The 27998-nt window shown below is 36.8% G+C and overlaps 3 protein-coding genes and 2 pseudogenes across 6 annotated transcripts; 4 read left to right on the top strand and 1 right to left on the bottom strand.

The window, feature by feature from the left end:
* Positions 1-479: 479 nt before the first annotated feature.
* On the top strand, positions 480-8336 carry LOC109076869 (annotated as a pseudogene).
* Positions 8337-9180: 844 nt separating this feature from the next.
* Positions 9181-14038, top strand: im:7136398 (schwannomin-interacting protein 1). Of its 4 annotated transcripts, none has more exons than XM_042765014.1 (9): positions 9183-9567; positions 10726-10962; positions 11630-11843; positions 11935-12065; positions 12151-12238; positions 12335-12448; positions 12655-12681; positions 13123-13240; positions 13427-14038. In XM_042765014.1, the coding sequence occupies exons 2-9, from the start codon at positions 10862-10864 to the stop codon at positions 13525-13527; spliced, it is 894 nt and encodes a 297-aa protein (XP_042620948.1). In that variant the 5' UTR covers positions 9183-9567; positions 10726-10861; the 3' UTR covers positions 13528-14038. The 4 variants fall into 4 exon arrangements, with proteins under 4 accessions (XP_042620950.1, XP_042620948.1, XP_042620947.1 ...); XM_042765013.1 differs by having other exon boundaries at positions 10698-10962; XM_042765016.1 differs by lacking the exon at positions 10726-10962 and having other exon boundaries at positions 9181-9567.
* A 602-nt stretch (positions 14039-14640) lies between these two features.
* Positions 14641-18079, top strand: LOC109067784 (annotated as a pseudogene).
* A 236-nt stretch (positions 18080-18315) lies between these two features.
* LOC109067788 (P2R1A-PPP2R2A-interacting phosphatase regulator 1-like) lies at positions 18316-24248 on the top strand. Its single transcript, XM_019084680.2, has 9 exons — positions 18316-19228; positions 19384-19468; positions 19547-19603; positions 19804-19850; positions 19953-20010; positions 20105-20172; positions 20310-20365; positions 21052-21136; positions 21234-24248. The coding sequence occupies exons 1-9, from the start codon at positions 19143-19145 to the stop codon at positions 21349-21351; spliced, it is 660 nt and encodes a 219-aa protein (XP_018940225.1). The 5' UTR covers positions 18316-19142; the 3' UTR covers positions 21352-24248.
* ca10h17orf49 (chromosome A10 C17orf49 homolog) lies at positions 24223-27931 on the bottom strand. The gene is made up of 6 exons (XM_019084679.2): positions 27690-27931; positions 27514-27608; positions 27303-27404; positions 26180-26409; positions 25963-26064; positions 24223-24933 (listed from the first exon to the last, which is right to left on the bottom strand). Exons 1-6 carry the CDS (start codon positions 27708-27710, stop codon positions 24869-24871), a joined length of 615 nt encoding a protein of 204 aa, XP_018940224.1. The 5' UTR covers positions 27711-27931; the 3' UTR covers positions 24223-24868.
* Between the last annotated feature and the right edge of the window lie 67 nt (positions 27932-27998).

Here is a 27998-nt window from a genome sequence, read left to right as displayed (position 1 = left end):
CAATTATGTGAACTTTTATGTGAACTTTTAATACAAAATAAAGAAATTAGTATTATGAAAGCTAAAGTACATTCATAAAAAAGTATACAGTTACTGATGCAATATAAGTTTTACACTCAGGGAAAGCATTTTTACACTTCTAAACTAAAAGAGTGTTTAAAAAAGGCCTATTATCATTTTCAAGGCAGTGTACATTATTCTGTCCACTGTCAGACAAGGATTTACTGGTGCCTAGTAAAAAGGGCCAAGCAATGCCCCACTGTAAAAATTTCTCTAGTAAATTGACAAAAAAAAAACGTGTCTAGGTACTTAAGAGTAAACTTGGTAACTGTAACTCTATACTTAAAGTAGCTTAAGAGAATTGTACATCTTGTTTTTTTATTGAGATTTTATATTAAGTAGAGAGACAGCTTGTGCCTATTTTGAATTCTTGCACGTGCTTTATATCATCCGCCCCCCTTCACAGCCAGTCAGATCATTTCTTAGGAAAAGAAACGATGGAAATGCGTCGGTATCGTTAAACTTTTAAAGAATTGGCAGTGGCGTATACAGTGAGAGTGTGTGTCTCGTTACTGATAAGAAATGACAGTTATAAAGTGAGCTTGCCGGAAGATTTTCCTTTCAGCCAATACAGCCGTCCCACAGCAAACAACAGAGGAGAAATCCATATTGATTGGAGGCAGCTGACTCAAAGACATGACCGAAGTTCACATTAGTGACACATTATTCAACTGTTGTGGTGACCAAGCATTTCTTTTCCAAAGGCCTTCAAAATGGGGGATTATGCTCGCTAAATCTCCGCAGTAAACAGCTTTGTGTGTCGTGTGTGTGTGAGTGATTACCGGCGGTGAGTTTTCAGATCCAGAACAGGTAATTGCTTCTGACTCATATGAGACCTGCAGGTGTGCTGATAAAGAGCAACAGTGCGCATGCGCACATTTGCCAAGGAAAATAAAATCATTTTTTATTTACATAAATTATGAGGAATTATATAATATCGGAATGGAAAATACTTTTTGCTTTTTCATTCTGAAACTTTATTTATTGCTCTCTGTTTATTTCTGTATCGGGTTCATTTTTCTTGTAGCTCTGGAGAATAGAGCAGAGGAGAATGATAGGAGGCGGGCCGGCGGGGCTTTGTGCTGCTCGACACATCCTGTCTAGGCCCGAGGCCTTTGATCCACCCGTGGTGTATGAAATGACCGATCATTTGGGTGGAACGTGGTTCTATGAGGAACAAGTGGGCACATATGAAAATGGATATCCCATCCACAGCAGTATGTATAGAGATTTCAGGTAGAGAGCCAAAAGATGTTCCTATCGCTGCTGAGAATAAAAAAAAACTTCTTAAACATGCCTTTGAGATATTTTTGTGACTTTTTAAGCTTAGACTGGTCAAGCTGGTCTGATCTTCCAAACTGACAAACCAAATTTAGCCCCAAACCCCATTAAAACAAGCAAATATGCCTAGACCTCACCATCCAGAACAGAGCAGCAAACAAGTCTAAGTTTAAGATGTTTTTTTATTATTATTTTAAGCAGGGGATTTATTTAATTACATTTTTGTACGTTTTATAACTTTATGCAGCCTACTATAAAATCTCATAACTGTTTTAAGACCAATTTGGCTAAGGAGATTATGATGTTCCCTGATTTTCCCTTTGATGACCACCTGCCTTCTTTTTTGCACCATAAGTCGGTTCAGCAGTATTTGGAAAAATACTGTGAGAAACATGACATTGCTCATTATATCAAGGTATATGTCTGTCTTAATTCTAAATTCTGTGTTTGTTTTAAACTTAAAGGAACAGAAAATTTGAAAAATAGGAAAATGATAATTTGCTGAACAGATTTGGAGAAATGTAGCATTCAACACTAGCTCATCAATGGATCCTCTGCAGTGAATGGGTGCCGTCATAATGAGAATCCAAACAGCTGATAAAAGCATCACAAAAGTAATCAACACGACTCCAGTTCATTGTTAAATTATTGTTAAAAACTAGCCCATCACTATCCCTGTGACTGTATATTTTGCAAAACCTAAACATAATGTCTCTAGATATTTGAGGATTTTTTTCAGGAAAAAAACTAAATCCATAACAATAAGGGAAACTGATGGTGTTGGAATTGTGCATGTATGAGAGGTAGTATCAAAATTAATATTGACATGTCTTCACACATTGACGCATTTGACAGACATTGTGGGTAAATCGTCATGTGACAAATGCTATTTGGCATGCGTCTGAGAAAGCAATGCATCACTCAGTAAATCTGTAATTTACTGACGTCTCTTACTCCACCTACATAAGAATAAATACTGTATTAGTCAAATAAAAATGGCTTTTGGGGGAATATTGTTGTAGAACCGCTTGTGGCCAGAAAGTTGAGATCATTATGGATTGTCTCTTTGATCGGGTCACTGACCCCAGTTTGTCAAAGGCATCAACGTCAGCACAAAATCGAAGGACCCATCAAGTGTGTTTCGAGACCACAGTAGAAACATTCTCAGTGTTACTAAGTATTTTTCTTACTAACGGAAGCAAGAATATTGCTTATGACAGACTGCTTTGTCCCTCACAGTTCAACACCGTGGTGGAAAAGGTGAAGCCCGTCTCCATGGAGATGGAGACAGGGGGAGCTGTGACGTGGGAGGTAATTTCGTGCAGCACATGTGGAGACCGGAACACGCAGACGCTCGGTGTTTGTCTGCAACGGGTGAGGGATGCCATCTTAAAGAGTCCTTTTATCTCCCAGACATGCTCAAATGGACACAACTGCATCTAATCTCCGATTGCAGCTTTAGGGTGATGTTCTAAATGCATAGCATTATTCAAATAGTGGCATGTTCATTTACCCCATAATATACCCAGAGGCTTTTATCAGGCTGAATTCTCGCTGAGGTGATGTGAATGGGTATTATGTTATGCATTCATGTGGCATTTCTGTGAGGGAATTCAGAAGACCACAGGAGCCCTTAAGCATCTCAGCGCTGACTCATATTTCCTTCCTTTTTCTGCAGGCATTACTCCGACCCCCACCTGCCCTACATTCCTGGAATAGAGCATTTTAAAGGTACAACAAATGATCACTGATCACTACAAATGCATAACCCTGAAAGCCCCAACCATTAGTTTCATTACACCCCTACATCTCCCCTTTTATCTCTCTGTCTCTCATCTTCTTACATTTAGCTTTACCTTCTTCCACTGCTGTTTTGCAGGGAAAGTCTTACACAGCCACTCTTACCGTTATCCAGAGCCCTTCACCAACAAGTCTGTTGTGGTCTTGGGGGCCAGAGCATCCGGTGTTGATATTTCCATTGAGATAGCCCAAGTAAAAGCTCAGGTTTGTGGCTTAGCTTCCTTTTTTACAATGTCACATACCGTTTTAAGTGCCACAGCTTTATCTGATTGTAAATTAAAGGGTTGGTCACCTGAAAACGAAAATCTATCATTATTTACTCACCCCTCATGTTGTTCCAGAGCCAAATGACTTTCATTCCTCTGTGGAACATAAAAGATGTTAGTTCATGCTGCTCGGAAAGGTGTCGGACGCTGTCAAGCTCCAAAAAAATGACCAAAAGCACCATAAAAGCAGTCCATTTAAGTGATGTGCAATATTCAAAACAGTGGAGTTTTAGTATCCTTGATATGCTATTATAGGTTTTATTCATATTTTATTAATTTGGTTAGATTTTTATTTTTCCCATTTATATTTGAGTTAAAGTTTTTTTTTGTGTAATAATAATAATAATTATTATTATTATTTTTTATATAACTACTGTATATAGTTTGTATTAACTTTCCAGCTGTGGTTATTTTATTACTTAATAAAATAAAATTAGTAAAGTTGCCTTGGCAACTAGCTGAAATTTTTTAAATATTTTATTTAAGTTAACGCTTTTTAATCTCAAGTATAAAAAATGTATTTTATTCTTTTAATTTTAGTTAATGATAATAACACTGATTCAAGGACTTCTGAAGTCGTAAAAGTTTAACAGACCCATTTTTAAAGTTGACATTAATTGAAAATTCACCCTATTCTATTTTATAATGCATATTATAGATCCAATAATTTAATCTGCTTAAATACCACGCCTGCAAGCTCACGTTCATCTGCCTCCACTTTAGAGAGCAGCACATATCTCTAAAACAACCAATGGACAAAACCAAGTCTTCACCCTACTTTTTTTTTTTTCAATATTTTGTTACACTCGGAAGATCAATATGGAAGAAAAGATCTGTCACTACTTCCGTTTCATTGTGAAAACTTTAAACCTTACCACCAATCCATTTTTATTGTATTGAAAAGTTATATGATTATTCTCCTTTTGGGTTTCGCAAAAGAAAGTCATATGGGTTTGGAACAAACTGAGGGTGAATAAATAAATCAAACTTTGCGTTCTTCATTCTATCCATCTCAGTGGTTAATATTTAAATTCTTAAACGCTTCCAATTAGTCTCTAGTATCTGTATAGAGTGAAAAGTGATGCTTGGCCTCACTGATAAGTGACTCAGATAGAGTGAATGTTTTCCCTATTTCTCATCCATAAATGTTTTTCTCATTCTAGGTGATTCTAAGTCATAACACCAACCATGTCCTTACCTCCACCTCTGGGTATCCGGCAGGCTGGCGCTGTCATTGGGGTTTCAGAGGATGGATCTTTACAGTTCCAGGATGGATCAGTGATCCAGGCTATATTGTTCTGTTCTGTACAGGACACAAATTTAACTTCCCTTTCCTTTTTCATCAGGGCTGGATGTACAGGATCTTTTTGTGACTCCACTGTACAAGTACTTGCTGCCCCCGGCCCCTTCAATTTTCTTTATTGGCATTTGCAAAATTATTTGCCCTTTCATACATTTTGACTGTCAGGTGAGCAGAGATGAAACACAGTAAGATTTGAATACAGTTTGAATACTGAATGTGATCGATTCTCACTCTAATGTTCTTGTTTTTATTCATAGGTTAAGTTCTCTCTTGCTGTCCTGGAGGGCTCAGCAGAGCTGCCCACCCAGGAAGAGATGGAGAAGGAGGTGCAGAGAGAGATGCAACGAAAACAAGACACAGGTGTGCAGGTGAAGAACCTGCTCAATTTAGACAAAGATCAGAGGGAGTATTACCTGGATATGGCCAAGGTGGGCCGATTCACAGCTCCTCAGTCAGTGTTTGAGAGTCTCTATGAAGAGGTGCGAGGACAAAGGCAGAAAGAGCCACAGAAATACAGACAGATCAACTATATGCTCATTGATGCCACGCAGTGGGAGATTTTGGAAGCTCCTCCAGAACAGACTGACTGAGTTTAGCTACAGTCTGAGGACAAATGAATGGTATTTACACTTTTTGCTTTCTTTTTGTAGGAAAAAAAAATCTGTAGAAATGTTGAAGAAAGAACATAAAAACTCTTAATAATTAAAAAAAAAAATAGAGATGAAAGTGGGAGGATGGTTTTCCACTTCCAGCTGGTTAGATTTGATTTTTTTTTTTTTTTATGAAAGATTTCTAAATTTTATCTATTTAATAGCCTACAAAAACGATCCAAATTCTGCACATAAATGTAGTAAAACATAGCGGGATATTTTTGTCTAAGGTTAGCTGTTCAATGTTGGCTTTTGTGATTGGCCATAATACCTGCAGGTCGCAGCCAATAGAAATGCTTTTGTATCGGTGCATGTCCTCTTCACATCACAGATCGTGAAAGCTGGCTGCTTCAGGTGAATTATCTGGGATAAAGCTGCGTTTAACTTACCTGAAATTATCCAGATCCTAAACTCTGTATAAAAATAATATTGTCTAGCCGAAAAGAGTTTGACATGAGTGACGGCTTTTAATGATTATAAAGACAGTTGTGATGTTGATTTTATACAGCAGTTCAATAAACAATAAGTTAATATTAAGTGACTTACATTTTGGGATCGCTATTGTCTGATTTTGCTCTATTTCGTCAATGAAAATAGTTCCAAACAAAGTCACAGCTAAACCGCTGCGCATCTCCATGCAAACACAGTGGTGTTTGGTTTATGAATGAATCTGCATTTTTGAACGAATCTAGTGAGTAAACGATTCAGTTACTCATTCACAAGCATGGATATGTATATCATATACATATCCATGCTTGTATATGTATATGTAGATACCTCATTAGCAACTGTTTCTATGGGCCGCTATACGTAAGCCGTCCGGCGCCATATTGGAAGGGTCAACTTGACATCATTCACTGTAATGATCAATGAATATTCGAAGATCCCACAAGCCTTACATATCTATGGTTCCGCCTCTGTCTTGCATTCTCACCTGTGAAATGTTATCCCGTTTCTTCAGGAATTTAAATCCTGGTGGTTTTTACAACCATCGGCTGGGCAGAAATGTGGCATCTTCGAATATTCATTGATTATTATGGTGAATGACAGTAAGTTGACCGTTGCAAGATTAGCGGACGCATACGTACTTGAAGCTGTCGAATGATCTACCTATACATAGCTATGTTCACAAGGACAGTCACTTTCTTCCTTCCTGAATGAATCGATTGAATAAATGATTCAGTGACAAAGACAGTGACTTGCCGCCACCTACTTGCCCTTTTATTTTCATTTTAAAGTATCATTTTGGTACTTAAAATCATTAAATATTTCTGTACTCAAATTAATTTTTTTCTATTCAGTCTTTATATTTAAAGCACTAATCTCATAACACTGCTATGAATTTAAATGCATTTATACCACTTCTGAGCCTCTTAAACAATTTATTGTTCCATTCAATTTATTGTCTTCAATAAAAAAATATATATATATGAATATAAATGTATGAATTTGACATAATAGATGAGACATTCAATAAGGTTAGAAAAAAATGCATTACAAAGATACCCCTGCAAATCAAGGAGTCAAATATCTCATAATGTTTTGGTGAATTTTTGTCATTGATCAGAAGGAGCTCCTAATTTTTTTTAATTTTGTTTTTGAATTATTCTCTGTTTTTATTCAACACAAGGGCTCATTATTAATGCTTACATTATTAGACCCCCTTCGTACCCTTAGAGTCCCCCCATTTGAATTTTGGTCATTTCCACCACTGCTATACTGAAGGAAGAAAAATCACTTGTAATCACTTGTTTTTAGAGATCAAAGTTTAATTTTTTTATTTATTTCATAGGTGTATGTCAACCTTTATTGTTGTCTATAGATGTACAGTTGTGCTCAAAATTATTCATATCCTTGGTAAATATGATCAAAGAAGGCTGTGAAAATTAATCTGTATGATCAATCCTTCAATATATTTTATTTTAAAAATTTACTAAAATCTAACTTTTCATTGGAGAATAAGAATTTAAAATGGGAGAGAAATCTACACATTGGTCACAATTAATCATACCCTTTTATCCAATACTTTTTGCAACCTCTTTTTGCCAAGAGAACAGCTCTGAGTCTTCACCTATAATGCCTGAAGAGTTTAGAGAACATCTGACAAGAGATCAGAGTCCATTCCTTCATACAGTATCTCTCCAGACCCTTCAGATTATCCGCAGCATGTTGATGCTACTCCTCTTCAGTTCACCACACTCATTTTCTATAGGGTTCAGCTCAGGGAACTGGGTTGGCCAGGACAGAAGCTTGGTTTTGTTCTGAGTAACCCATTTTTGTTTTGATTTTGATGTTTGTTTGTAGACCACTGTACTGTTGGGAGATCCAGCCATGGCCCATTAAAAGATTTCTAGCATGGGCAGGCAGTATTAAATTTTTTATCCATTGGTATTTTATAGAATCCATTATGCCATCTGAACAAGATATCAAGGATCTGAAAAACAACATTTTGGGTGTAGAGGTATTTTTATTTGTATTTTTGGGTTAATTTTTATTTTATGTGTGCACCAAACCCATCTTGAGTGTTTGCTGCTAAAAAGCTAATTTTTTTAGTTTCATCTGACCATTGAAACCAGTCCCGTTTAAAGTGCCAGTCGTGTCTAGCAAATAAATATGCTGGAGTTTATTTTTGGATGAGAGCGTTTTCTTTTTTTAGTCTTTTCTTGAAACCCTCCCAAACAACATATTTTTTTTTTTTTTTTTTTCAGGCTTTCTGATCCCAAGACTCAACTATTTTCTACAGTTCTCCAGCTGTGATCCTTGGAGTCTTTGGCCACTCAAACTCTCTTCCTTTTCATGCATTTGGACGATACAGATACAGACACACACCCTCTGACTGTCCTCATATTTATCAAGGATATGAATTATTTTGAGCACAACTGTATGCCAAGATTTGCATTTTAATCCATTTAATTTTTTTTCATTTATTAGCATAACAAAAATAAAATATTACAATTGAGTTGTTTAATTTAAAAAAATAATGACTGAAATTTTAATTTAAACATTTACATGATATATTTTACTATTAGTTACTTTCTTATTTTGCTTGAATGACAGCAACATACTAGCATACAAGCTTTTTTTTTTTTTTTTTTTTTTTAAAAACCTTTGTATTATTGACCTATATAGCCTATATGTACGTAAATGGGCCAGTGACATAACACTATTTTCTGTCAAGGGAACTGTCCAAATTGTAGAAAAAAGATAGGTCTCTTTAAAATGCAAAACATTCCTATGAAAAAAATTATGCTGGCATATATATGCTGGTGGGTGTGTGTGTGTGTGTGTGTGTGTGTGTGTGTGTGTGTGTATATATATATACATATATACATATATATATATATATATATATATATATATATATATATATATATATATATATATATATATTATGCCCTTAAAACAATTTTGTTGTCATGCAATTTAGACTTAACTTTAGAATATAATTTTTTTTATTTATTTAATGGATACACAACTTGACATTATAGTCATTAAACCTAATTTTAAAGATTATTTAATATTCCATTTAATTTTATTTCTTATACTGTATGATCCTGCAAAATAAATGTATTTCTTTTTCCAAACATGTTGCGTCTTCATTTTGACTGAATTGTGACTAATTGTGTTGATAAACATTTTCAGTACTTTAGTGCACTTTTAAACTTCATCTTAACTCAAGGCAACTCGGCAACCTCGAGATATTTAAACAGAGATGAGATGTGAAGTTTATGTCAGGGTTGAAGGGGATGCGATTTTCTACATTATTGAAGCATTGCATCACAGCTTTCATCAGCAGTGTGAACAACACGCCACAGTCCCGCAGACCTTCCCATCTGCTCGCAGTCTTCATCTCCCAACATGTGAAATCGGACACTTACTTTCCCAGGCCGTCCCAAACAGTCTTATCTGCACTTCCAGCTGTCAATATAACACGATACAATACATTCACGCGCGATTCAAACTTAACAGCAGCAACTGGCTCCACAAGTTCAGAAGATCGACATCGATAAAAGTCTCCGTTTAAGAAAACATACGAGAAGAAACTCGGACGGAGGGCGGGAGGAAAGGGAAAGCCAGAGGGGTGTTTTCTCTTCACGAGGGGAAGGACTAAAATAGTGAGAAATAATTCATTAAACAGCGTGAAATGTCTAAATACATTGACTTTTAGCTTACAGTCGCGATGTCGACATCAGTTTTGCGATAAAAGGTGAGTGAATTCATGTAATGTAGGCTAACTTACTCCTTAGAAAAGAAAACAGGAACCGGAGGGGCTCAGTGACGATACGATTTAACTTCTGAAATTGAGTATAAAGTTTATGAACAATAAAAAAAAAAATTGGTGATTAATTTTTAAAGATTCGCGTATTAGAAGCAAACAGAAACGCTCCTTCATTTTAATGTGACTGAGTGTGCTGGACTTGTTTTCTCTGAAAACAGGAATTTTTATTTTCTTTAAAGGTCTGGAAAGAAATTAAGTGCCCTAGTGTATTATTTGAAGGGTCATTTAATTTTATTTTGTCCCTCATGAACATGTAGTGACATTAACAGCGCAAAACAGATACCAATTTTTACTCTTTCTACAGGCATTTTATTATGTAGCCCTATTTCTGTAAATAGAAACAAAAATGTGGTGAATGATTTTTTTCCTCGATGACAATGTCTTTTGGCCTGTTCTCAGCTGTTTCCCAATTCTCCTAAGTGTGTTACGAAATATGCACATTGTGATTGTTATATTTTCTGTAAAACTGATAAAATATGTTAAAAAAAAGTTGTTTTAAATTGTAATAATGTTTCACAATATGTTGAAAATGTTTACTGCATTTTGATTAAATAAATGCAGAATTGGTGAGCATAAAATATTTTTAAAAAAACACAAAAAAATCTTACCAACCCCCAAATTTTGAATGATAAGTCAGTTACATTTCAAAAATTATCTTGATTGCCACAAAACACTTTATTATCACTTAAAGTTTCTGATAGAATCTTTAAAGGGGTCATCTGATGCGATTTCAATTTTTCCTTTCTCTTTTGAGTGTTACAAGCTCTTGGTGCATAAAGAAGATCTGTAAAGTTGCAAAGACTAACATCTCAAATCCAAAGAGATATTCTTTATAAAAGTTAAGTCAACCACGCCCTCCTAAAATGCCTCGTTTAAACACGCCCCCACATATCTACGTCACGGTGTGGGAAGATTTGCATAACACCGCCCAAATGTTCACGCAAAGAAAGGAGGCGTAACTTTGATTCTTGCTGTAGTGTTGTTGCCGCCACCGCTATTGTGGAGATGCTGTGTATTTCATTGTGAAAGCGAAACTACTTTGTTTGGCCTTCCAAAAGAGGATGACATCTACTTCGCCATGCCTAGAGCTGATCCGTGCTGGTTGCTGAGGAAATACATCAACTTTGCACTGTGAACACTTTGCCGTGGACAAAGTGGAGTCCAACCCAGGGTCGTCACATATGGTTGCCTGCCGGCCACTCCTTTGTCGAATCCCCCGGCCATGCCATTCTCAAGCCCACCGGCCGCCGCTCACTCTAGGCTGCCATCCGTTCCTCAGTTAAAACTTTGCAAGGACAGTCTGGCACTTATGACTCACAGCCTGTAAGTACGTTTTTTATATTTAAAGAATTTGCCACTGATGATTCAAATGCAAGTTTTGAGCAGTTTAGAGTAGCGCTTGTTGTTTGTCGTTTCTCCAGGCATGGTTTTATGTTTACGCAGCGCGATACGCAACGCAACGTGTAAAAAGACAGTATAAGTCATTATAATCAGTAATTATGACCCCACTGGATGCCTCGTTTATAATGGGTTTTATTGTTTTTGTCTTGTGGTGCCAGAACGTGGTGTTGGAAAATGGTAAGGGGCGCAACATTTCCGTCATGAAAGTATGGTAAGGAGCATAACATTTCCACACGTTAAACATTATGAAAGTATGACACCTCGCTTTTCAGAACGATGAGCTTTGTAAAAATTGACGTGTTTTCAGAAAGGAAGGGCATAGAGGAGCAACAATAATGTACAGTATGTGGAAAATAATGTTTTTTTTAACCTTAAACCGCATAAACACATTGCATTACACCAAATACACAAAATAATGTTCTTTTTAGCAACATCATATGACCCCTTTAAGAAATGTGATTAAATAATCACTTTCTCATAGCTTCATGAAAGGTATTGGAAATGATTTAAAGTTTTTATATATTTCATAAATACTTAACATGTTTTGACTTTAAATGCTTGTGCTTGTGGCCTGTCTATGCTGGACTAGCATCACTCTCCAACGGATGGAGGAGAATCCAGACAGCGACAGGCATTATGAGAGGACCACTGATGACCCCTCACCCTCTGGCCAGGGGACCAAACAGCAGAGTGAGGAGTCCCCCTTGGGTGATCACGACCTACCTATCATGCAATGGGAAGATTTAAATTTGCGAATTGCAGAGTTAGAAAGGCAGGAAGAGGAAAGAAGGAAAAAAGCAGAGGTGACATTTTATCAGGACTTTATATACATTTATTTATTAAAATATTAATTTTAAATAATCAAAATGCAGTAAAGACCTCCTTATGTTTCAGAGTCTGGGTTTATCAGAGCGAGACAGAATACTTGACAGATGCTGGACAGAGTCAAAACACCCTTCACTTCACCGGGCGCCAGGGGCGGATAACGACTACAGTCCCTGCCGTGTCCCTGTCATAACGTCACGGTATTCTGCATGTGCAGGTTCATAATCTTTAGCTACTTTGTTCTGATGTTCTATTTTATGTGTGCTGTGTGTTTCCATCCTTCAGGTTTAATAGTCCTAAAAATCTTCAGCTGTGTTTCATCAACAACAGTGAGAGTGAGGAGGAGGATGACGAAGGAGCATCTAGCAAAGAGGTGGGTGCAGAGAGCAGTGATAGTGGTTTCCCTGAGTTGTATCTCAGGTCATGATTTATGAGGTTGCAAAAGGCATTAAGTTTTTGTCATCCTAAGAGCTCATGTGAGGCAGAGGTGCGTGGAAATTGCTCTCGGGGGCTAAAACAGGAAGTAAAAGCAGCACTCAGGGCTCTCAGAGACAAGCTATGGGCCGAACAGAAGGAGAAAGAGGTGAGAGGTTTCAAAGGCATAGTTCACTCAGCAGTCTTTCTTCCATGGACCACAAAAGGAGAATGCGTTGGGTGGTTTATACATGCAATTACAAAAAAACAAAACAAATTGGAGTTTGTAATGGGGACTGAAGCTTTCAAGTTTCAAAATGGATTATAAAACACCATAAAAGTATCATTCAAGATATCTACTTTTGTGTTCCACAGAATAAAGTTAGACAAGATCACATAAGGGTGAGTAAATGATGACAGAAAAGCGGACTTGTTTCCAGTATTTTTCCCTTACATTTTCTCCAAAGGGATTTCAAAAAATTCTTCACTAAAACGTTCAGCCAACTCTGGGATGATTCACAACATCACAAACTTTCATTTAAAGTATAAAATTACATAGCTATAATATGTAAAAGAATTATCTTATGCTCATCAAGGCTGTATTAATTTGATCAAAATTACAGTAAAAACAGTAATATTGTGAAATATTATAACGATTTCAAAGGGGGGTTTGCTTCTGGAATGTTACTGATGTACTCTATGCCTTTAAGGCAAAGGAGTGTAAGATTTCAGCGTTATCCGAATGTAATCCTGTGTGTGTGTGTGTGTGTGTGTGTGTGTGTGTGACTTGTGGTGGTCATTTCTCTGGTATTTATTTTTTGCATATTTTTGTTTTATTTTCAGCAAACCACCCACAGTAACATGAGCATAAGGAGAAAGATTCTTAGCCTTAGTGATCTGCAGACATGCTCTTTACTGCAGCTGAAAGCGCTCAGGGCCTCGCTGAATGAGGACATTCAAGGTATCTTTTTCCTCAGTGATACAATTTGCAGTCACTGATCTGCAGCAACCACATTTTCAATCAGTAATACAACTCACTAATGTCTTACGATTTTCATGCTTCTTTAAACTCTTTTCCAAAAAATGTTTTTGCACTTTAAAATGACATTGATTTTTACTCATGCACTAATTTGATTCATGCTTTTAGACTTGAGCTCAGAATTGGTGAAACATCTCGTAGTACGGGACCACCTTCAGACTAAGCAAGATGCTTTGCTCCTGGATGTACAGGATATGACATCATTATGAACGATTTTTGTTTTGAACACTGCGGAACTGCAGTTTAACGTTGGCACTTTCTGAAAGCAGTAATTTACTGTTACTCATCCTGTGGACTAACAAAGGCCAGAATATCTTGTTTTTTCTTGAAGAAATGTAGCCCTCTCAGAAACTTTTGTTAAAATGTGAGTCACATTGATTATAGTCACAAGTTTTATTGTGGAAAAAAGTGCCTTATAACGAACCCTAATGACTCTGATTCATATGTCACTTACGGTTTAATTTTGCTTTCATAAATAGAGAATATATTAAGCTGCTGTCAAAGCCATATGTGATATAACTGTGATGTATTAATCATCAGTTATGCTACTTTAAGCATTCCATTGAAATACATTATATGTAATCGTCATGAAAATATAAACGTGTGCATTCTTATGAATGTGCCTTACAACTTTCTTGTGTATCAAACTTATACATGAGACTGAAGTATATCTCAGTGCTAAATATTCACAATTTAATAAATAATTTGTTTTATATCTTATACAATAAATCATTTATTAATTTAATAAATCATTTATTTTTTATGGCATACATACTCTGCATTAAAAAATACTTAAGGTCCTTTTGTGTTTCTTCGGATTGCTAGACAACCTCTTGAAGATGCCTCAAATATCCCAGAAAGGAATTATAGATTAAAGTGCACATTGTATATTATGTGTATTGTATATATTATATATTATGCATTTGTATGAAAGACACTTTTAGCAGAATAAATGTGTAATTTGACTTTCTTCAACACAGTATTTCCCACAGTATTGATTTTTAATTATATTACAGGAATAGTTCACCCAAAAATTTTAATTTACTGAAAATGTACTCACCCTCAGGCCATCAAAGATGTAGATGAGTTTGTTTCTTCATCTGAACACATTTGGAGAAATTTAGCAATACATCACTTGCTCACTAATGCATTGTCTGCAGTGAATGGGTGCCGTCAGAATGAGAGTCCAAACAGCTGATAAAAGCATCACAATAATCCACACAAAATTCACACTGTTGCTTCCGGCTAAAATACAAGTCCTCTAACCATAATATTGCTTTCTTCAATGAAAAAATGGTCTCATATGAATCAGAAGAGAAAAATGCACAGATTAAGCACTGTTTAGAAGTCAAAACAGTTCTAAACAAATATGTTGATGAGGACAACAGAGGATGAACTTTTACATTGGGAGAAGTGTCAATATGGATTAGGGACTTGTATTTTGTTTCACTTCACAAAATGGTAATAATGTTCTGGAGTAATATTGTGGATTATTGTGGTAATGTTTTTATCAGCTGTTTTGATTCACTTAATTACATTCTGACGATGCAGAGGATCCATTTTTGAGCAAGGGCTGTAATGCTAAATTTCTCCAAATAGGTTGTCAAGAAGAAACAAACTCAACTACATCTTGGATGGCCTTAGGGTGAGTAAATTTTCAGTAAATCTTAATTTCTCTGTGAATTGTTCCACTAATTAAAATGCTAGTTTCTATACAGTATAATATGAGTTAATAAGAACATATATTTGGTCTGATGTTAATGAATGACTGAGTATTACTGGTGAAGGTTATGGGGGTTCATAAGACAAAACTTGTTTAGCCCTGGTATGTTTTAAATTCCATGTTTTGCATATAATGAACCTGTGTTTCCATAAGGTTACTGTACATAAATGTACTCAACTGCATGCAGCTCAGCTGACTGACCATCCATGCACAGTGAACGGCGAGGGAGTGAGAGAGGGCACAGAGACCAGAGAGAAAAGAAGAAAGCACACATAATAACTGATTGAGAACCGATTAGTAAAACCTAGCAGATCTGGATACCAAACGTAGAAAGTAATTTGTAAACAGAGACTGTAGTTAAAGAAGTGCAGCAAAAAGTACCCGGCACTGAACTTTTCAACCTGACCTTTTATCAAATGCGTGAAGAAATGAATGCATTTTGGCTCCACATTGAAGTTACCTTTTTTCTTGACCTTTAAGCAGGTAAGATATTTCATTTTGATCTGCTTTCAGTGGTCTGCATTTATCAGAACAAACTGCTTTAATACTATAAAAAAGAAATTTGCTTCAAATGAATAAGGATGACCTATACAGTCTTTTTAAATCTCAATAATACTATCACACTTTTTCTAACTTTTAATAATCAAATCATGGTCTTTTTAATCGATACACGTGTTGAACTGCATGCTGGATTGGGTTTCCGCAGCATTTCTTGTCTGAATGAATAGGAATTAATTATTTACTGGAACATACAGTACCTGCAAGGACACATGATATTATAATACCAAAACTGCCTCTGTAGTACACAAGCATATTCATTAAGAAACAAACTCAAGTATTTCATTGTCATTACTGCTCCATGTTATGTGCATATAGATGAATGCATCAGCCATGTCTAGCCATAAATTAGGCATCTTAATGCACACGCTTCGCAGTTTTCATTGAAACGGGGTCAGTTGGGTCAGGTGACACGTATCTTAATTTATGTGAAGAAAAACTACAATGCGAAAGAACTCGTCCAATACATGGGACTCAAAAATGGGGGATGGAAAGATGAATGAAGGGTTTACGGAACGGTTTGTTACTGATTTATGGGGTAATAGACCAGAAGAGACTGATTCAGCACTATATAGACTGATAAAGTTATTGGTCAGCCTGCAGTTTGCTTGGAAATAAACTACAGGACAGACTGCCAGAAAGTTCAGATTTACAAAGCAATCACAGTAAAAATATGTAACGTTCCTCTGTTTTCTCCATCTTGGAGCGATGTCCTCACAGGTTATGCTGAAAGTTGAAGAATGTGGAGCTTCTAGATTGAATTGAAGAGGTCTCAAGAAGACAGTGATGTGGCTCTGTGGTTACAAGTACAGCTGATCATGAAGACCACTACTTCAATCTCCAATGTGTCGCTACAGTCAGATGTTCATAATCACAGCGCACTGCACAGCTGCAGCATCGACAAGTCCTACAAGTATATCATCTTGCCTCTATGCTACTCCTTGACCTTCTTGCTCAGCTTCTTCCTGAACTCCACCGTCCTCCTGCGATCCCATCAGTGCAGAAGCGGCCGTCAGTGGAACGCTTCGCTGATCTACATGGTCAATCTGGCCTCCATGGATCTGATGTATAGCTTCTCGCTGCCGTTCCTCGTGGCCAGCTACGTGATGCGTGACCATTGGGTTTTTGGAGACTTCATGTGCAGGCTGGTGCGTTTTTTGTTTTACTTCAACCTGTACTGCAGCATCTTCTTCCTCACCTGTATATCCATCCATCGCTACATGGGCATCTGCCATCCGATCAGAACCATAGCCTTGGAGAGCAAGCGGGCGGTAAGGGGCATTTGCGCAACTGTTTGTGTCACAGTGTTCATACTTACAAGCCCAATCGTCCGGTTTGCCAAAACAGGGGATGTTTTGAGAAAAATTAAGGGTGGGATGAACGAAGGAACCAATTCTTGGTTGGAAAGTAGCGGCGATGCTGGGAAAGTCGAGGTGGAGGTATACAGGAACTGTTGGGATGATGCAATAGAGTGAGTTTTCTGAATACGTGCCTTATGGAATCATTCTACACCTTTTGGGATTCTTCTTCCCTTTCCTCATCATTGCATGGTGTTACTCACAGGTGGTGTGGACAATCTTTCAGACGCTTCACTCCCTGCCACAGGTGCAAGAGGAAGGGGGAATGTGCGGCGGGAATGAAGGGGTCAAAGACAAGATATCTGTGTCCATCTCCAGCTCTCAACACTACCTCAACAGGCGCCGCAAGTCCATCAAAACCATCATCACCATCACCATCCTGTTCATGCTGTGCTTCCTGCCCTTCCACATGACATGCACGCTCTTCCTCATCCTCAAGGAAACAAAGGCCGTTGAGTGCCAAACCATGCAGATGGTTTCCATTTGCTACAAAATCACTCGGCCGCTGGCTTCCTGCAATTCCTGCTCAATGCACTCCTTTATTTCTTAACAGGAGACAAAAGCTTAGCCTGCTGTGGACGGACCAGCGCCGGTCATAACACCCACCTGCTCTGGCCTTCACAGATTCTTGGAGGACAGAAAGAGGCTAAGGATCAAGAGCAAGGCAATTCACATAAAGCAGAGGAAGCTCATGAAAGTGATTCGGACTCTTCAGGAATAACATAGACTAGGTCGGGAATACACAGTCTCTAAGGGACAGACCTACTTTAAATTTTATAGATTTCATATTATTTATTATTCATTTATATTACCGATCAATTTCACACAATATTGAGTATTGCATTATGTTTTATGCTACTGTATGTGACCGAGCAGTTATCCTCCCACCTCTTTTAAACAATGTTTTTTGTGTTCGTGATAGATATTTGGTTAGCAAAAATTCAGAATCAGTAAATACTATTGAAATATTGTAAAAAAAAAAAAAAAAAAAAAAAAATTACATCTTATACATTTACAATTTGTTATAATACATTTACTTTGTTCAAACACAGTTATGTTGTGCACTGCTGATGTATGATTGTTTAGTATTAGTATGAGTCATCCCAAGGTGACTCTTTTGAATTAATCCTCAATGAAAATAACCCTAAATATTTACCCTTTTTTTCATTAATCGTATTACATGTTTTTTTTAATCAGATTAATATGAAAAGCAAACTCTATATATCTTGCAATAAGGCCAGAATAATTGGCAGAAGAATAAGCAGTAAATACTGCAGCTGTACGCCACATATTCACTTCTCTTGAGCACAGCGCTTTATCTCTGCGTGCAATTCTCTGGTCTACCAGAGCGAGGCGCTGTTGTACAGGGGGATGCACAATCTCTATTTGGTTGCGGGAAATATGTTTTATTTTCTAAATTAAGAAATGACCGAAAACTTTTAATGTATCCAGTGTTTCAGATTGTATCAGCAGACACTTTTAAATGAGGATGCTTTCGCCGACAGAGCTGACGATCATATGTTTGATCAGGATGGTGTTATGTCATTTTTCCGACTGCTTTACAAACTAGCAGGTAAACTTGAAAAAAATTATAATAATAAGCCGTGGCAGAAAGCTTTACCTTTATCACGACATTTGACCGAAAAGACCCGAAATCGTATTTTCTGACCACTTTTATCCGTATTTATTCGCTTATGTGCTGTTTTTGCTTTTCGATGTTTTATTTGCTCTGTTTGGATAAGTTGGACTGGATTAAAAAGCCAAAGGATCTTGTCGAGTTAATGGCTTTTCTATGGAAATAGTGCTGACTATACATAACCTGTGGTCTGAATACGAAAAATCTGTTTAATACTCAGAAATAACTGTATTTGCTTCCTGTTTACGCCGACGAAAGCAACCTGAGGAGTTTATACTAAGTTTGTGTGCGATCCGCTAAACCAGCTGTAGCTCGAGCTCACAGCTGTTCATTAAATTAGTGTATCGAGGCGACACCATTTCGTTTGGAAAATAAAACAAAATGCGATAGACACGGGAAAGCAGTTCATTCAGTTAAATTGGATCGGGTATTTTGGCGTGAGGCCTGCTGGTCGGGCTTTTGCCGGGTGAGATTTGGGGGTTAGGCCGCGTCAGATCGCGTTCAGCCCGGCCGTGAGTGACGCGCAGTCCCGGCGCCAGAGGACGAGCTATGGAGAGGATGGAGGTGGACCAGTGCGCAGGCGCAGGAGGAGCCCTCCGAAGGTCGAACAGCGCCCCCATGATCACGAACGTCAGGTGAGAGAACTGCACTCTCTGCTGAGAGACTGGAACGGAATACTACCTTATGAATTCATTTAAAACAGTGATATACATTACAAAATCAAGTAGATGAATAATTTAATACCAGAATATTCTTTTAAACTCCCAAATGTTGATTGCTGGTACTGCAGCGACGGGACGACAGTATTCAGCTCTAATAGTTCGGCTCGGTATCGTCGGAGCAGCGTTTCTGTGAACCCGAGCTGTCCCTCCCGGGTGAGTGTGCATATCAGTTTTGGGCGTTTAGTTTTCCAAAAACCTAGAAGAAACTTCAACACTTCGTTTGTGTTACAGACCCTTCCTCTGTCCCCATTCTCCCTGCCATGTGAGAGATCCGAACACAAGAGACAGGTGAGACCTAAAGAGTCGATTCTGTGATGCTTTAAACTGCAGCGAAGGAGTTCGAGCACCTGTGGCCTTTTACTTCAAAATTTGAAGAGATAGAGAATCCATTGTAGTTTTGGCAAGAAATTTATTAGTAGGAACAATTTGTATTTCAGAAACATTAATTTAATCAAGCGAGGTTTTATTGTACAATGTTTGTCTTCCAGATTGAGAATATGGAGCTCACTTTGAGAGGGAGTTTGCAGAGACTAAGGTAACCAGATACAAAATTGTGCAGAAATAAAAGGTTTATGTTATCAAAATATGAACTTATTTTAACTTTATTTTTTTTTGGGTGTTTTTTCACTTTCATTTATGCCTCGCCTGCTGTTCCGTTCCCTCCTGCGAGTCATTGGCATGACCATCTGTCTCCAGTGAGTGACTATTTCTCTTTGTTCGAGTGCCAGGTCATCAGTTTCAATCCATTTTTGTTCTTGTTATTCACCTTGCTCTGTACGTCCCATGCAGGGATTCCATTCCCAGGACAGCGGTGTCACTCCTAATTCCTCACCCAGTCCAATTCGAAGGTTTCGAGGGTAAGTTCATGAATAAAACTACAGTATTAGAATGTCGATAGTAGCAGGAATTTGGTCTAATATTTAGTTGTTTCAAAATACAAGAGATACAAATATCTTTTCTGAACAAAGCTTTTGATATGGTTTTGACTGAACAGAGGATCTGTGAGCTCTGGAGTGAGATGGCCATCAGTTGCACCTTTGAAAAGGAAAGGTAATGATACTCTGGTTCCTTATTCTAAATGCATTTGCAAAACAATACTAGAAAATTATCAAAAAGGATAGGAATCCTAATGAAAACAATGAAAGAATTATTAGTACTAGCACGTTTTAATATTTTATTGGTAGTATCTTTTGTTGTTGTATGTAGTAAAATTACACCACCATTCAAACATTTGGAGCTGGTAAGATTTTTAAACAGCAATGGGGGAAAAAACATGCTTGTCAAGGATGCATTTATTTGATCAAAAATACAGTAAAACAGTAACATTATGAAATATAACGCTTTAAAATAAAATGTAATTGATTCATGTGATGGCGAAGCTGAAATAACTACAGTCTTTAGTGTCGAATATTCAGTTTTCTATATTATAATTTTTATTTATTTTTTTAGGGATTTTAAGTACTATTTATGCTATTTACAATTTCATAAGTACATACTAGTAAACATTCTTGGTTAACTTCAAGTAACGCATGGTGAAAATACTCAAGTTCAAAACTTAAGAGTCATTTTGACTGATTTATTCAAAAGAATCAACTAGTTTGTGAATCGAACTACACTGTTGATGCTGGCACGCAGCATCATTCAGTTCCGATATTAAAGTTCTCATCTTTTAATCAGTTTTTCCAGTGACTTTGTTGTCATATTACTTTGCCTTTTTTCCCATCTTCTCCACTCAGGTGGAGTGGAATCGGACGGTCCTCCCAAAAAGCTCTTTGTTGCTGGAGTCACAGACCCTGCTCACATAACCAGTTACACAGTCAGGTGAGTCTTATAATGATGCTTAAATAATAAACTGAACAGAATCTTATGCCCCATTAGGATCTAGTTCAGCACTTAATAAATCTCTTCATACATACAGTGTTTCCCAGTCAGTGGACTCTTCCTCTGGGACTGCTCCTGTCGATTCAAACACCCAGGCCACCCCCCTGTCCCTCTCCCCTCCGTCCCACTTCACCTCTCACCACCCCAGCATCTAAACCCCAGTATTCATCACATCATAGTCCACATCATCATCTTGTAGAGCTTTGGACTCAAGGTGTTGTAAAATGAAGACCAAACTTCGACCTAAACTCGGTTCTGTCCCTTTTTGTTTTTAATTTGGTGCTTTGAATAGAGTATTTCAGCTCAATCACTTCTGAAGGAAATTCGACTTTGTTGTGTGACTTTGATTTCAAAGGAAATCAAGATGCAATAGAAGAAGACAAAATCTTCTGGATGTATCTGACATGACAACATGGACGCTGCAGGCTATCATGTGATTTGTGAATAATTATGGATCTTCCGTGCCTATGGAATAGTTTGTTATATGTATGAAACAGTATCTGCAATAACACATTGCAATGAAAGTGTTCAGGTAACTGAAACCTGGCGCATATTGACACAAAGAACCTTTCCCTAGTGTACAGAAGTGTTCAAGAGAAAGACCAGTTTTGCTCTTCTTTGTTTTCCTCAACTTTTGTATTTTGGCACATCTTCAGCTTCCATTGACAGGGTCCAACAGTCTGGTAAAACGTCCAGAATGCATAGAAAATGGACTAAGGATAAAGAGTATTAAAATCAGTTGGCCATAGGTGTCAACTTTTTGTATAAATGTGTAAAAAAATGTGAATAATCGAATATTATTTTGGTAGGTTATTAATCCTATGTTTTTCTCTTGCGTTTATCCGAGGGCTCTGATGTCTGTAAATATGTTTATTTTTCCATATAACTTTTAGCTTGGACTGAACTTTTTGAGTTGGAAAAATATTCCTTAAATCATTGGAAAGGATACCAGCGAATTCAGGCAACTCCCACATTTTAATTCGCTTATCGCTTACTTGAAGGAATAGTTCACCCAAACATGTAAATTTGCTGACAATTTATCTACCCTCAGGGCATCCAAGAGTTTGTTTCTTCATCAGAACAGATTTGGTGAAATGTAGCATTAAATCACTTGCTCACCAATGGATCCTCTGCAGTGAATGGGTGCCGTCAGAATGAGAGTCCAAACAGATGTTAAAAACTTTACAATAATCCAGAAATGATGAAGTTAAAATGGCTTAAATTTTGGATTTGGACTCTCATTCTGACGGCACCCATTCACTACAGAAGATCCATTGGTGAGCAAGTGATATAATGCTACATTTCTGCTGTAATGCTAAATGTAATGCCATCTCTGTTCTACTGAAGAAACAAACTCCTCTACATCTTGGATGGCCTCAGGGTGAGTACATTTCCAGCAAATGTTTATTTTTGGGTGAACTATTCCTTTAAAACAAGTACTGTAAAGACTAGATGTCTCACCTTGCATCTACAATCCAATGTTGGAGTATACGCAAAGCACTTTCAGTGAAAAGTCCATATCAAAAACTGACCTAGAGCCTTAGAATGTATCCCGTCTGAGGCAAGATGCTTTTCAGTACTGCCGCAGTGTGAAAAATCATTAGTCAAACAGTTTTTTCCCTCCTAATGAAACCCTAAACAAGACTTTTATATTGTCGAATTATGTACAGAAATTGAGGAGTTAAGATACATGCAAGGGTTAAGCTGTTGCATTACAAAACCAGATGAATCGTTTCTACAATCACAGTTTCAGCGGATATCATACTCTTCCTCTTGTACTATTTGCACAGTGTTAGATGTCAATGTTGCTGTTACATGAGTGGGATCATATTTACTTTTATTGTAATGGGTCTTGTTTTGTATGTTTTAATTGTTTGAATCCTTCCACCTGGGAAATATTTTCAGCTCTTTTAAATCGATCTGCTTTTTGTATAAAAGCAGCAGCTCTGGATTGTGGCTTTCATTATGGCGTTTGAGCTGGATGGAGCTCATTGGAAATTTATTATCCAAAAAGTGACATGCTGCAGTTAACTGAACTGGAAGCCCTTCTAAAGCAAATTTACCATGATACATCACAGCATTATGCAAATTATTAGATTGTGGTGCATGTTACATTGTTATTTATGAATGTGTAAAGGCACTTGTTGCAGTATGTACTTCAGTGTCAATGTAAAAATATATTTCAATTATTGATTCCCAAAGTCTTTATTGAATCGCCACTAAAGTTGCACAACAGACATTTGGAAGCCGTTCCTCTGTTTCCATATTCATGTATCAGGAGGAATACAGCTCATTCTTTGATATAATGTCATTGCCTTTTATTTTTACTCATTTCGTTTTAAATTCAATGATAATGCTTTACAGGTTTTGAGTTTTGAAGTTTTAATTCCAAAGTTACTTTGCAGTGTCATCTGCAATTTCCAGTTATTGGGGTCCTTTGGATTTCAAAGTTTGATACCAATGTTTATGGGTCTTTAAAAGTGATTACAAATGTGCAATATGCATTAAAGTTGCTGGAATTAGTATGTCAGGTTCATCTGGATAATCAGTTAAGTTCATTGGGATACCAGGTATTTATCAAGAACCTGAACGAAAGACTTGACAGCTGTTTGTTCTGAATCGTTTGTATAATCTAGAATAAGTACCATGTGATTTATTTTTCAGATTTGCCATACACTTACTATGACAGGATCTGTTGTATCTGTGTGTCGGAGAGAGAATCATGATTAGTCCTCTGTTCTCCTTAAATGACTGACTGGTGTTGTGAAGAAACTAAATGGATTGTGAGCACACGAAAAACATTGTAAAGATATGCCAAAGCCGATAGAGTTTGCCTATCAGTTGTTCAAGTTGTAAATATATTCTGGAAGCCAGAAAAATTAAGGGAAAGATGGATATTGTTTTGACATTGGTAGCAAAAGTAAATTTATTCCCTCTCAGTTGCTCAAGATGAATGTCCAATTATCAGAGAAAAAATGTCATTTTCCATAAAATGTATATTATACCATATATTCTTATGAAAAAGATCATAATTAAAAACTCATTTTATTGATCTGTATGCTGTCTTTTTATGCTGAGCCAAGAAACTGTATGACGAGACATTTTGTTCATATAAAATTCAAGCAGGCATGTGTCATGTTAGCTGTTGAAATGACCTGTTTAAGTATTGTGTAATGGTAAAAAATAATATATATGTACATACAATAGAAGCTGCACCTAACATACAGTGGCAGTGAAAGAAAATGGTAAAATGGTTTTCTCAAACTGTTTTTGATATTGTGCTGCCACATTTTCATTACAAGCAGCATCTCACTACACAAAGCTTTACTTCAGCCAAAAGGGCCTAATAATTAAAAAACAAAAAAAAGGTAGTTTGAGTCCTGCACCACTGTCCTGTAAACCCCTTTTCAGCTGTGGGCAAATCAGATCGTGAACCACTACAAACATTATTCCATTATTGATTTTTGCTACATTTTAAGAGCTAATGATGCAGTTATTTTTCATGGAGTACTTCATCTTCACTGACATGGGTAGAAAATGGTTGGTTTTATCTGGTGCTGTGTGAACCCACAGTGGAAAAGGGGGTACAGTAATGATCAAACTGCAGAATCTTTCCACGTGCTGCCCTTGATCCCCCCGCACCTGAATATCACTTTGACTGACAAGTGAAGATTAGCGGGACAGCAGAGGCAGATCACTGGAGTTCATTATAAGACTGGAGTCCAGATTCAAGCTCTCTGCAAGAAAAAAGGGACAAGAAAATTCGACCCACTTCAACATTTAATCAACACATTTTTTATATGGATTAATTTACCCAAAAAAGAAAATTCTGTCATGTCATTTGTGATATCACTGTCTGTAGAACAATTTTAAATAATACACTAAAAATGCAGGACAATTTTTAAATAATACAGTCACTCTTTTACATGCAGTTTCAAAGAAAAGATTGAAAGTTTTGCAGGGTTTCTGTAAGTTCTATGAAGAACAATTTAAAAAAATTTAAAGACCAACTGAAGAAAATTCAAGGAATAAATTGAAGGGGAAACACAATATGTCAATATGTTCTCTGAACGTAAATGTCTAGGAGCAGACAATGAGTATGTATCAGCAACACTTTGAAAATATAAGATTTCCATTAATTTGTTATTTATATATATATAGTTGAACTGCAATATGGAAATAACTTCTACTGTACCTTCTGATCACACTGCATAAAAATGTTTTTATTCCTCAGTATGTTCGTCTTTTTTTCCAGAGCAAATATACAAAGATTCTTAAATCAACATCAACACTGAAAAGCAATATCACATAAAATAGGAAGTCTTGTTTTCTGTAAAATTTGATCAAAGTGAATTGAGTTTATGATTAAAACAAAAACAAACACTTGCCAATGGGCTCAGACCAAAAAAACAACTTGATTTAAAGGGAAAACACATTTTCTGATCCCAGTGACATGTTGGTTCTTGTTTTCGGAATAAATTCAATTAATTTTGTTCACATTCTCGGAAAACAAAACTTCAGCTATCTTCATTTTGCATCTAAAATAAATATGTCTTGCTTTCAGGATGTTTAGATAATTGTATTGGAAAACAATTTGTGGAAGGGTGAATTGATACTTTTTAAGACCCGCAGAAACCCTGTTTTCTAGCTTCATAATAAATACAAATGAACCATAAAAGGGTTTCGAATGACACGAGGGTAAATGATGACAGAATTCTCAATTTTGGGTCAATTAAATGCCTCGTTGCATTTAAAATGTGACTCACCTTGGTCAAAGTTCGGTTTTTTAGTGGAACCCTCTCCAAGCCCTTCAATATCCACCAAATCACTGTTCACATCAGAGTCATTCAGAGCACTCAGAGTCACATCTAATAATAGAGAGCCAAACTGTGTAAGTGTGCTGACAGTCAAAACCACACCACTTCTATACTAATATTGCTAATTTGTTTCATTTTTTATCCATTTTCATTCAAACGGAGTCACCTGCTGGTTTAGGGTTCTTTATTGCTGGTTGTAAAGAGGAAGAACTCTGCAATCCAGTTGTCACGACAACCTGTGATGTGGGCACAGAGATAACGGTGGGGGCGACTGATGCAGGAGGGGGCGGTAGCATCACTGTGGTTTTCTTCATCGTTTTTTTAGGTGACTCTGCAGTGAGAGGAACCCTGCTGTCCTCATACAGCTTCCTTTTCACGGTAGTCTTAATCTGGGCGCTACAAGATGAGGTTAGATAGGAGAAGATGCACGTGTTAAGAACAATGTGCATTTGCTTTTAATTTGTAACATATTTAGCGTTATCATAGAAAATAAACATAAACATTTGCTAATATAGTTATTAGAGCACAAAATGTACAATTATTCAAAGAGGCCAACCCACCATACCTGGGGAAAGAAGCCCCAACTTTTACAGAATGTATAAATAACTTCTGATATAATTTTTTATTCATTATATATAAGGATCAAAGACGCAACATGTCTGCAAATGACTATTTGGTGTCCACATCCAATTAAACTTACAAAAGTGATTTTATATACATAGAAGAAAACATATTAAATGCAAATAAAATGTCTACTTCAATATTTCAAATAACTTTTGTGAAAATAAAATTTTCAATCGTCATTCAGCATAACAGATATATTTATGTAAAAATGAAACGCACTTATTCTAAACTGTACTTAATACAATGTATAAAATAAAAAGTGATCATACGAAATTGTATTATATATTAAATGACTAAAAGTTTCTTGCTGACAAATTGTTAAAACCTAGTGGTTTGAAGGACAGTGGCAAAAATTGGTAAGTATTTAAAACTACAATGAATTAGTTGTCGCACTGTGATTCTTATTCTAAATATGCTGACAAGAATTTTTGGTATATAAGCTATTGCTACAGTGAATGACAATGTAAAATATGAATGTTTAAACTTATCCCGTCACACACACACACACACAAAAAAAAAAAAAAAAAAAAAAAAAAAACATTTAAAACAGCATTTTATATTTCACAAAATTAGTTTATATTACATCTAATAAAATATTTTTTTTTATATATTTTAATTACAAAAAAACCTGACAATTATACACCTACCGCTTCATAAACACTTACACTGTCCGCTCCTTTATGACTGAGCTGATGCTGTTCAGATCTTCACCGAAGCGGCGGACTGCAGAACGCAGCATCTCGATCTCCGTGTCGGTCCATTTGGCTCTGAGAGAAGCGGTGTGCGAAGGTAAAGAGTCAGTTATAAAACATCCACTGTACTTAAACAACAAGAGTGCATCTGAAGTCATAAGAAGGGTCATAAAGCCCGTCTCACCCCGCAGGAGAGGAGTCCGCCACCGGATGCAGCTGCATGGTCAGTTCACCCAGTTTAGAGAAAGCAGCGCCTGCAGCCGAGAAGATCTCGCCCACCTGGTTGACATTTATACGCGCTTTCTATTTACCAGTTACTAAAGAATATTTATAATGCAAAAACAAAATGCCAGTGTTTACCTTCGTGGAAGCTGAAGTCATGCTGGAGTGATGAGCTGAAATAAACAGACCTGACAAGAATACCAAAATAACCCAGTCGAGTCTCAGTCAACAAACCGGTTTAAAATGACTGCTGCAGTCATTCAGTGACCTTTAGTACGAAAATATTTTTATCTTTGTTATTTTTCTAATAAAAAGTCTCTATAATCAACATGAACGGAACATAATAGTTCGAACTAAAAATTCCCAGAGTACAATGCGCTTCGAAAATGAGGTGTGTGATTGGTCAGTGCATAGCCAATCAAATGATAGCATACGATCTGCGCAACA

The sequence above is a fragment of the Cyprinus carpio genome, chromosome A10 (assembly GCF_018340385.1).
Source record: "Cyprinus carpio isolate SPL01 chromosome A10, ASM1834038v1, whole genome shotgun sequence".
NCBI lineage: Eukaryota > Metazoa > Chordata > Actinopteri > Cypriniformes > Cyprinidae > Cyprinus > Cyprinus carpio.
Note: the sequence above shows the minus strand (reverse complement) of the source record. Positions and strands in the feature narration are given on the sequence as shown.